The sequence below is a fragment of the Patagioenas fasciata genome, chromosome 1 (assembly GCF_037038585.1).
Source record: "Patagioenas fasciata isolate bPatFas1 chromosome 1, bPatFas1.hap1, whole genome shotgun sequence".
NCBI classification, from domain to species: domain Eukaryota; kingdom Metazoa; phylum Chordata; class Aves; order Columbiformes; family Columbidae; genus Patagioenas; species Patagioenas fasciata.
The window spans coordinates 137,419,886-137,431,749 of NC_092520.1; the positions used below are offsets into that span (position 1 = coordinate 137,419,886).

Sequence of the window (11,864 nt, forward strand, 5' to 3'; positions counted from 1 at the left end):
TGATGCAGCAAGACCACTTGTCTTTTCTTCACTAGGTGGATGACATGGGATCAGTATCTCTTGTTTTTTAGAATACTATTGGACATTTTTGGCTGCAATTCAGGGAGGAAAGAATTCCTGATATTCTAGTACCATTGTGTTGATGGCTGAGCCAACTTTCATGGGGGCAAAAAGAGACACTCCCCTGTCGTGTTTCTGGTATTTCAGCTGTCCCAGCTGGAATGGCTTGAAATCTGGGTCTTTCTCTTCAAACAGTAGTACTGATAGCTGGGAAGAAGCATAGGAGCCTTTGGTTCTAGTTCTTATTGTTTGTTGAAGGCAAGGAGAGGCTTAGTATTCTATGTTCTCAGCTCAGTTACATGTAACATTTTAATCATCTTACTATATGAGAATACACAGCAACCTTTGTCCAGAATCTCACTACATACCACAGTTTTATTTCATTGTTCTCATCCCAAGTGCCTGATACATCTATTTAAAATAACAGTTGGTTTCCATCACTTTATTTTTTGTGTTCTCTTACGTCCAGATTTACTTCAGGGACAGGCTATAAGCTGATTTTATTGATAACCGTTTTCATTGTGATACATACTGATCACTTTTCCCACAGCACTCTGCTCTATATTAAAGCCATTTTGTCAAGTATCCATCTTTAATGTCCAAAAGCACTTGTGTGACTCCTGTGTTACCTTCTGATGCTTTTGCAATATGCGTTAGGACCCTCAGCAATTTGTGACCAGTTTGAGTCTCCACTGATCACTTCTAATTGCGGTCTTGGAGTAGCTCAGCATCAGAAAGAATTGAAGGCAACTCTGACTCCTGTTGAGTTACGTGTGGGAATAGGTACTGGCTTAACAGTTTGTGTCATGAGGCAAGCAACTGTCTTCTCTAGAAGAATGGCTTGTGAAACCCAGAATTCTGTTTCAGAAGCCAACACTAAAATACACATCTTTCTCCCTTGTCCAATGGATAATGCGTGAATTAGTGAGACATATTTATCCAGCCTGCTCCCTGAGGCTTCCTCGCATGCCCTCCCTGATCACCCTGCTTTTACACCCCCAAACAAGGCTCAGGAGGAGGCTGAAAAAGTGTGGATTGCTTCTAACCATTATCATTCTTGGAACTTTTTGTCTTACAACTATGCACATACCATGCATACATTAGTTACATGCCAAGAATAAATCCATTATCCCTGGAAAGTGCTGGACTATTATGTATGTATGTTTACTTCTGGATTTTCTTCCTTCTTTAAAAAAGCCAGGGGAGTTAGAACACTTCATTGTTAGAGATATGATTTTAAAGAGAATGATGGCTGCTTCCCCTTTGAGAGTCAATCAGTGGGTGCTGATTGTGTTTCTGCACTTTTCTATCTCTGGAAAGATCAGCTCATACCCAAGCGAACCCCAGGTTGTCACACAGAAAACAATGCTGAAAAACACAAAATGTAATATGTAATATTCTTAACGTGTCAGGGGAGTTTTCAGAATCTTTCACAAAGATGTTTCATTTTTTCTGCCAGGAGAGGAAAAAAAATCTCTTTGCAATATCATCAGACTATGATAATCTCATTTGGAGATTATTCCAAAGAACATTCAAGTTCTGAAGAACAAAATGCAATGGAAATTACAACCATACACAGCTTTGGTCTGTTCTGCACTGTTATCTCGACTAGGGCAATATATCCATTTCATGTTGGACAATGGTTATTTGTAAAAAAAGTTCACATTTTCAGTATCAGCATTGTTCTGCATATGCACCTGTGGCCCAGAGATGCAGGGATCCATATCCAGTATCATCATACTGATTCCCTTGTGCACAATACATGCTTGTCTAGCATTTTCAGAGTACCTTCATTATTGTGTTTCCAAGTCTGTTTTCATGGTGCTGATTGTTCTTTTGCAAGTCTTCTGTGCTCAACAGGATTTCTTTGGATTTGAACAGCTGTTCAGTGGAACCAGAGCTAGAGTGACAAATTAGAAACTCATGGGCAGAACTGATTCCATTTCTCATGCCAATTGAGAGAGACAGTAGTAGCACTGTGATATACATTTCTCTTCCTATCACTGAGTGGAAATCATGTAATAAAGATTTTAGATTAAATTATTTACATTGTATACAGTAACAGTGTGCTTATGAATGAAATAGTCATAGTACACTGTCTCCTATAACTGCTTGAGTTAGAAGATTTAAGAGATGAGATTCTTTTCTCTGGGAATACACTCACTGAAAACACTACTCAGATGTTTTTGTGGTTTTGCACTCCATGTTTTGAGAATAAACAAGGTTTTGCTATACCCTTTAAAGCGTAGATCAGGATACAACTTGGAAAGGTTGGATAGAAAGTAAGATATATTCTCTGTACTATATGATATAAAATACATTTAAACATGGTAGTCAAGACAGCAGTGAACAGACTTCTAGGCAAAAGCTATATCTTTCTCAAAGCTGCACAATCTGACTGGATAGGCCAATGGAAAACAACCAGGGAAGGAGAATGGATATGTTAAGTTTTACAAAGCAGGACCTCGGAGGAGGAAAAGAAGGATGGTATTGACTAGCTTGAAGTAACAGTGTCTTTGGCAGAATCAGAAAAGGAAGCTAAATCTGCTTTTATTTCCGGAATGATTGTGGTATAACATCTCCATTCTCCTTTTAATTCTGCAAGCAGGTTCACACCATAGTCAAATGGCAACTCAGACCAGCCCCTTCAGTTTTTGAAGTCAGCATCAGAGCATTAGGTGATACCTCTACCAGCAAAACTTAAAAATAATCTCCTGGCCTTTGCCTGCCTTCTGGTTTGGGGGAGGTGGGGGTGCTACCTTTTCTCTGAGAAGCAGTTGTATGAAGGCCAAAGAGAGAATTTTTTTTTTCCTCTCTTTGCTCCCATCCTCAAAAAAATTGCCTTACATGAAGGTAATCCATGTTTTGTGGCTAAACTGATAACATCTGCTTTTCCTTGGTTAGAGGTCCCAAGATAACCATGCTGACATCTGGGAATGCAAACTGGAAATCCTTTGAACAATTAACTCATCCAAGGTCTTGTGTAGCACCTTACCAGTGTTTAGTGAAGCACATCACAGGCTGCAGAATGGGAGCAGCAGAATTAGTAGTGAAAAGAAAAAGTAGATGTGATACATGTGGAGGTCATTTAGAGGCTTTACCTGCTGGAGTAAAGAGAGAAACGCACGCACACTGAACAGCATTCCTTTGTGGATCTAGAAGTGTGTTTTTCTGGCTCATCCTCATTCGGAGCTGTTATATTTTCCCTGCTTTAGTGTCCCTTTATCTCCTTACCTACTGATGCAGAACCTGAATTGGAGGAACTTCCTTTTATCCTCTCTGGAGAAATGATCATCAAGTGATCTTTTTGGGCTACATAAAGCCTCTAGAAACAGGTTTTATTGCTGGGTGTTTTCAAGCTCCCTGAACATGGTACTATGAGACAAAGGCCTCCCAACTTATATCTGCCTCTAGTCTGTCCACCTTTGCTTTACTTACACACTTGAGCCCTATGTGCCTTTTAGGGGCTCTGTGAAGCATTGTTTACAGGGCCGGTGACAAAGAACTTGAGAACTTGGAGCCAGTTTAACAACCAGAAGTGCTGCCTTGGGACTATATCATCCCCTGGAAGGGATAAAGATCCACGTAGTAGGTTGCCTTCATTTCTTCCTGGTGACCCTGTTGGTTTGTGTATGGAAAGACAATTTGTTTCATTTGGGTTACAATACTCTCTAATTGTACTCTGTGGTATTTGTGGTGGATTTTTATTTCACATTCAATCAGAATGCTGTAATAAAAAGCCACCTTGAAAATAAAAAGAAATAAAAACAATTTGTTTGTTAGAGCTTGAGCGGGGGCATACTTATGAATGAATTAGTGAACAGACCTCAGGGAATAATTGTATTAAATTGATGGAAAGCTTGGTTAAGCAGAACTAATCTGTGTCATTTCTAGTGAGTATCAGTATTGACCTTTCCCAGTCTACTTCTTGGAAGAAAGACAAAACTTCAAGCTGCCTTGATGCTTTGCTCAGATAAAAGGCAGCAGTAAAGGCGTAAGAAATAATGTAAACTACTGTCAAGGTGGTGGATATGAATCTTTATGAGGATAGACATAAGAAGTTATTATTATTGTACAGTGTTACTTTTAACATTTATTCTTAAACTCCATTTTTGCTTTGTTTCAGTATGGAAGAGAAGACAGCGACTGGGCAGTGCTGGTGTCGTGAAGGTGGAAGAGTTCAGACCCTCCAGGCAGAACAGACGTGAATAATGACAACTTCTGTAGCTGCCTGTGCGTAGCTTAGTTTCTGTATCAGTTTGCTCCCCAGGGTGATTGTTTCCACAATCTGGCAAATTGTGAACACAATCATTTTGATTTCTACTGTAATTCTGTTACTAGAAGCCTGATTTCCTGGTAGAGGTTCTAAATGTTAGCAATAGAACTTTCCTAAGAGTTTTCTTAGTGCCTCCTTGTGTCTTATGTACAGTCTAAAAACTTGTAAAATGTTCTTCAACTGCTCTTCAGTTTGTTTGTTTTGCTTTAGCTGCTATCACCAACAGAACGCATTGTCATATAACAAAGACATTGCCTGTTGGTTGGCCACAGGGTTCTACTGACGTTATTCTGCCTTTTGCTCTGTGTTCAGGAAGCAATTAAGTTTAGCCATACGTTCTTTCCTTTCATAATTTGCTTGTGTGGGGGATTCCTGATCTTGCATAGCACTCTAGATCCCTTCATGCATACTCTGTCAAATAACAGCTCTGTCCTTCAGGCCCAAATTCTCTGAGTTGATCTGGCCTGCAGTATGTTCTTGGTTGGCCTATTGCCTTTCCCTCCATGGGGATATGCAGCAACAGCTTGGGCAGTGAATACCTCTCTAAAAGTTGACTACATCCTTCCATTTATGATTTACTGGGCTGGGGCAGGCCCTGCTGAGACAAGAATCACCTTTCACCTGGCTGAGCACAGAGCTGGGCACTGCAGACAGTGTTGCCTTCCAGGTGATTGTCTAGAAAATAAGATTAGACAAGTGTGGCTGTGACAGTTGAACTGTTCTTCTGAGCAACCAAACCGTTGGACTGAGGAATTTCTTTCAACAGCCAGTCACGTAATTTAGATCAGCAAAATGTTTTTCTTGTTCCCTTCCTGACTTACTGTGAAATATATCCGGCCTCCGTTGACAACGTGTACTTTAATATGGCCTTCCTATTAAGGAACAAGTTACGTTGTCAGCAGAAAATGCCTAGCACAAGAAGGGATTTCATTCAGACCCTGGTTTTATTCTGATTAGTCACATACTACTTCATATACTGTTACCCTCTCACATGCAGTCTTGATCCTATTTGGACACAATATAGAACAAGTAGCCCATAGTTAGGGAAGTAAGTTCTGCAAATGTTCACTAACCGTTATACTGTAATATTTATTAGCTTTCTCTTTTTGCACACAGCTTTGTCGAACAGCTTTAAGATATATTTTGCCAAAAAAAAATCACCATATTCTGTATCAGTGTTCCAAAGTGCTACTTCAGTGTAAAAATGGTGGAACTTCAACACTAATGGAGTCCTATAAGAAGGAAAACTGAAATATTAATTGCCATAGTTTGCAGTAGGGATACACCAGTATTAAGGGAAATACTTAGCACTTTATTTTTGTTAAGATCCAACAGTATCTCTCACATGCTTTCTAAGTCGTTTGTATTTACTACCATTTGTTGATATACTTTAAAACGGCAAAATATAATTTCTAATAGACCATCCATGCCTTATACAACTGCTAAAAAATAGCCTTACGGCTTTCCTGTTGCTGTTAGTCAGATTTTAAAGACAACCCCTTCTTAGCTATCAAATTCTTTTGCTTCCTCAAATCATTACTTTTACTGTCTTTCACTGCACTCCAGTCTGTTGTTTTAATGAAGAACAGTTGAAGGTTCTCTCTGACAATGTAACCATTGTTAAAATTTGTTTGATAGTTTTCTCTTTAGGATACAGCTACAAGCACAAAATGTTGTTTCACTTACAGTAGCAATAGTATTGTGTTTCTGCTTTTCTGACTGTTTGAATCTGTATCGTGTGCTGGTCTTCGTATTATAAGCTGCTGGTAGTCTTTAATTAGAGGGGGGGAAAAATCGACATGGGAAATACGTCAAGATGCAACGTGGGATAGAGAGTTTTATGCAATGAGACAAGTATCGTAACTGAAGAGTGCCTTTAACTGGAGTGTAGCATGGAGCTCTCTAAAGATGAGCAACCAAGTAATGGCAACCAAATATGGCTTCCCTTTACTGAATTGTCTGATCTTTCCCCTTATGTTCTTCTTAGATGTAGCAGCAAAAGGGAAAGTGGAAATATCTAACTTCAGATGCACAGCAAAGTGGTTGTATGATACTTTAACATGTCAAGATGTTGATAGAGTTGACAGGTATCATGTATCAGAAATCCCCATGAAGGCACCACTATGCCAGCAGTAATCTGTTCACTAGTCAGAATGAAAAAGGACCAGCGAGAAGAGTTATTTTACTGTGTTGTAAACCTAGAAGTTGCATAAAACCTTTCTTAAAGTGGGTGTACATAATTTAATGTGAGGAAAACAGGCGGTTCCATTTATTGTGGTTTGCACTGTTTCCTGTTCTGAGCAGAGAGACACCTTTCCTTTTACTGCACATTTTGCGCTGATGGAGACTTCAAAGTTACGAGAGTTGAAACTGGAATGACCCATAGAAATGCATAGACTTTTCTAGAAGAGAAGAATGAAAACATGTAGTGTGCATATGTTAGCTGTTGTCTTTAACATCTTGGTTAATTGCTTTATTCTGACGACGTCAACTCAAAGTTGTGCTTCTTTCTAAATGGGATCCAGGTGAATAGGTTCTAGATCTTCAACATTAAAACGTGTAAATAAGGGAGCTGACAGGTCACTAGAATACAGGAAACTATTCTGACGTTGCATGCTGCTCTACCCTGCATTCTGCCACTGCTTTTTTTATTCTGTTAACCAAAGGAAAGAAATAATATGTGTAAATAATACTCAGTATTGCATTCTCCCTATTTTTGCCTGTAAAATTTAGGAGGGAACTGTGGTATTTCCTGGGCTAATAATAGATGATAAAAGAACATCTGCACGTCTTTTCTCCATGTGCCCTATTTGTTTAATTGCAACAGATTTACATAGAAAGAGTTTGGTACATCATAACTAGGCAATTATCCATTCTTCATCACTTAGTTATGGTTCTCCTAATTGATCATTTAAGACATAAGATAGTCTAACATTAGTAGAATTTGAGACTGTTCAAAAAAGATCAACAAATTAATATTGTTGTATGATATTTGCATAATTGGCTGCAATTATTTAATGTTTAATTGGGTTGATCAAATGAGATTCAGTCTCTCACATGCTTATGTTTTACAAACACTGGTACTTTAAAATGATAATAATGAGCTCTAATTTTTGTATGTTCTTTCTTCTCCCCTTCATTCTTTTGATTATTATTTTCAGTATTGAGCATGTCCTTAATTTTCAGTTTGGTGAGCATGATTCATGCATAGGAAAGAAGTCCTTCAAATGAGAGAACTTTTCATGAAACTGGCGTTTCATACAAGCTGTTCTGATGCCAAGAGTTACGGCTTCAGCAACTAGCATTACATAACTAAATTCTTAACTGCAATGAGGGCAAATTTGCTGAGAATTTACAGTGACGGACTCTGGTGAGAATGTTAATACAGGTTTCTGCTTAGGTTAGATAATCTGTTCAGTCTGTAGCAGTGCAAAGCGAACAGTTTTTCCAGGATACTGAAGTCTGATAAAACAGAAGCAAGATAGTAAGAGATCTTTCTACCCAGCCATCATTTATGCCTATTCAGCTATTTCAAGCCAAAAAGCAGTTGTCCTCCACTCCTCTCCCTTGATACATTTTTGTTTAGGGTTTACCTAATTCAACAGAGACATATCATTGATTTCTCTCCTGTATACTTACTTTATACTTATTTGTCCTCAGGCATAAAGAATGGTAATTTGGAAATAAGTACTGTTTGAAAGAGTCATTCAGAGTGCAAGTTATTTGAAATGCCCGTCTAATACATGGTCTTCCAAGGAGGTAGGCATAAAACCAACTGGGACTGATCTCATAGCCACCTGATTAGGGGAGGAGCCCTCTTGAATTCAATGACCTCCGCAGAACAATCTGCATAATCTCAACAGATTGCTTAGTGTGAACTATCTGTTGATAGTGCCTTGCTATAAAATAGAATACAGACATGGTAGCACAGCCTGCCAGACTATGGCACATTGGCTCTCTCTGTATGAGGATTCACCCTACTGGTGGTAAATTCGGATGTTCTAGTGTCAGGGTCATATACGGAGAGGTGGGCAAGTAGAAATGATGGCTGCGCCTACCCTGAGGTGCGCTGTTCCTTGCTTTCTTTCACTTCCACACAGACTTGTAACAGCTTTTCCCTGACCTTCTGTTATGATGCCGTTCAGTCTGACATCTAAAAGTGATCATTTAAGTGATTATTACATTTTGCATTCTTTTTGCAGTAGTGAAGGTTAAAAAGAAAAAAGTGTTTTGTTCATCTTGCAGGTGTTTAGGAATGAGAACTGCACTTTACCACCTGTGGTGTAGTGGCTGAACAGACTGCCGCTGACTTTGTGGCCCTGGACAAGTTATCTAACCCCCTTGTCAGTGCAGAGTAGTGGTACTACCACTTACATCATTTTTAACTCTCATCTAAACTTCTACTTAAAAAGTTATTTTACTACACCTGAAATGAACTATCCAGAAAGCTTTTTAAACAGCAGAGAAAGATGTCATGTAAAGTCCAGTATTTCCAGGATTGCCTTAGCATGGAAGTATCTTGATTATGCAGGAGAAACACGTTTGAATGAATATTTGAATATTTAAGGCAAAACATATAGTTTAGAATATAAAGTAGCATACAGAAAGATCTTGAAAAGAGAATTCACCTCCACCTCTCAAAAAGTGCTAGCTTATTTGAAAGTGATGCTTGAGGGAAGCATTGTACCTCTTAGTGCAGAGTCATTAAATTACCACTATTCTAGAGGTACACTTTGTCATGTAGCACTGAGACAAACTTCTTTATCCAGGTTGACTACAAATTTTCTGAACTGCAATATTTAGCAATTGGGAAGTGTCAGAGAGCTGTGTTTTACTGTATTTTGTCACTGTCCTCAATATTTGGAAAAATAATTCATAAGTCCTAAATCATTTAAGCTCAGTAATGTGTTAATAAGTATTTGTATTTTTAGTCATGATAGCAAAAGAGAGTACTGGTACTGAGTCGGTGAAAAATACCGTTGTTGCAATCCTTCTGTCCATGCCTTGCTTTTAAGCCTGATGATTATTAGTGGGAATTCCGGGATATTTTCTCTTACTATGCAGAATCTGACTGCCCTCTGTAGCACAGCTGGCAGATATATCCCTAACTCCATTAAAAGTCTGACTTATCCATTACTGTAAGAGTCAAGTACATTAGGGCTTAGCAGGTGTGGAAGAATGCTGAATTAGAATAGTCAAGCCTTAGATTTGTTACAAAGGTTTGGATTTAGTAGCTCAGATAGAAACAAATCTCATTGACCACACTAGCAAGATTAACCACACCCAAATTTACTAAAAGTAATGCTGTTTAAATTCACTAACAATAACAGCATGACTAGATCCTTGTCCTTCTCTCTGAACATGAATTTATACTGTTTGCTTATCTTAAAAGTTAATTTATTGTGTCTTATTTTTACCATGATCCTGAATTCTCATGCCATGCTTTTAAAAAAGAATGTTAAATTTTGTGTTCATGGGAAGACCTTAAGGAGGATTTAAGACCTTAATGTAGAATTTCCAAGTCTTTAACATACTTGCTGGGTAAAGTTAAAGTAGCAAAAGAGAAGACAGCTTTGTAGAAGTAGTTGACTACAGTATTCCAAGTGGTTTTCCAACACTGTTCATTTTTGGTTTTTACCAAAGAGGTATGTAGGCAATAGTAGATAAAATAAGTGTAGTGCTTTTTTTTGTTTGTTTTCCTAAGGAAGAGTTGGGAAAGTTTCCAAGAGCTGGTTCTCTTAATAATGCCAGATCTATATAGGACTTGATTCTGTCAGGCTTTGAGCAGTTATTTAAATGTGAGATGGAGTAGTTCAGAGTTATCTCAGGGGGTACAATCTTGCAGGAATAGATCTTCTTTCAATTTATGATCAAAGTGATCAAGGTATGAACATGGAACCTTTTAAATTTTGCACATTTTTATAAAAATTTTGCTTTTCATTTTAGAATTCTTATACAGTGTCACTGAACTATTATTGTAAACTGTCATGTCTCTGTAGGTTATAAAAAGAAAGCAAACATTCTGATGTAACCACCCTCTTTCTTTATGGCAAATGCCCTCTTCATTATGATTTGGTCACCACTAGAATTGTGACCTCTTCAGGAAAAAAAACAGGGTTTTTTCTCTGCCCTTATAGCACACTCTCGAGTTTTCAGTAAGTGCTAAGTGCTTGCAGCAAATATCAAAGAAAAAAAAGTAAAGTGAAAAGTCTTCTGTCTCCAAAACAGACGTGTTAAGGGATGAGAGTAAAATGACTTATCAAGTTGGTCAAGACAGGAGGTCAGAACATTGTTACCATTCTCATTCTGTCCAAAACTAACTTAACAAATCATCTAACAGTGAGAAACTATTTTCTGCAGTGGCCTATTCTGTTCCCGTAATTTATGTTCATTTTCTAATGGCCCAGTAGTTGGCTAGAACTGCAAGTAGGAGACAAAGGGATCATAAACTCTCTTCCATAGTCAAGGATGTTGACAAAGAGTGAATCTATTCAGGCCATCTCCTGGGGAGATGGCTTGGACACTAGCTTGCCCACTATAGTAGAGAGTGACAGAATTTAAAAGGTTCTTTGCCATGATGGAGACAAGTCAGTTTTATATGAGACTATTTGCAAACAATTTATGTTGAAGCAGTAAATTTGGAAAGACAGATGTCCCAGTCTAACTGACCTTCGAGGGACTTAGAAGGGTGCCATAGTAGCTATTGGAACTGTAGCATATAAGCAGCGGGAAATTAGCAACTTAAAAGAGGGAGAAGTAAACACCTCTGAAGGGTCTCTGTTTTCTCAAATGTTAAAGTTAACTGGGTATTTTACAAGTATCTGATCATATAAAAGCAGTAAAGGACAGATGTGTGAAAAAATACTGGATAAACTAAAGGAAAGTCTACCTCATTCTTCTCTAAAGGTTTTGTAGAAGCACAATTAAGTGCTCCTAATGGCATTGTTATGTACAGACCATCTGGCATGCAAGAAACACTTTATATTTGTATGTCTGTAAATCCTGTAATAACTGTATTTTGCTGGCAGTAGAAACAGTCAACACTCGTTGCAGTTTTCCTCATCAAATCTGTTATGCAATGTTTCTGTCTTCAATAAAGGAATTTAATGGGCACCTGTTTGTGGCATGTTATGAAATCATCATTGTTGAGTACAGCTAACTAAAGTGTAACTATCCCTTAGATAGGACCTGTTACAAAAAATACACTCTTGAAACTTGAATTAAAAGAAAAAAAATTACTGAATGAAGTGCTGTATCTAAGAACAACAGAGCAAGATGCAAGTGGTGAGTGATAAGTTAACTCTATTGTCAAAATGCAAAGCCCATATCCTGCCTTCTGGCTTGCACCAAAGTCTAAGGCTATTGACACTCAGAGGGAAGAATGAGGTCTTACCAACGGCAAACATGCAACTACCCTGCCAAGCCTGGAGGCTCAGCCAGTTGTTTCACGTACAGTAAAATGCTGGCCAACAAACCAAGCAGCTAAACTTCTTACCTGCTGTCACGGTCTGTTCAGCGATGGACTTGT

At 38.3% G+C, this 11,864-nt stretch overlaps 1 protein-coding gene across 7 annotated transcripts in view; it reads left to right on the forward strand.

Moving 5' to 3' along the window:
* BCAT1 (branched chain amino acid transaminase 1) overlaps positions 1–11,449 on the forward strand; it is a 71,578-nt gene extending 60,129 nt beyond the window's left edge. For all 7 annotated transcript variants that reach the window (XM_065846620.2, XM_065846640.2, XM_071815686.1 and 4 more), the window contains one exon: positions 4,187–11,449. In XM_065846620.2, coding sequence (XP_065702692.1) covers positions 4,187–4,228 — 42 coding nt within the window. In that variant the 3' untranslated portion in view covers positions 4,229–11,449. The remainder of the gene's footprint in view (positions 1–4,186) is intronic.
* The last annotated feature ends 415 nt before the right edge of the window (positions 11,450–11,864 follow it).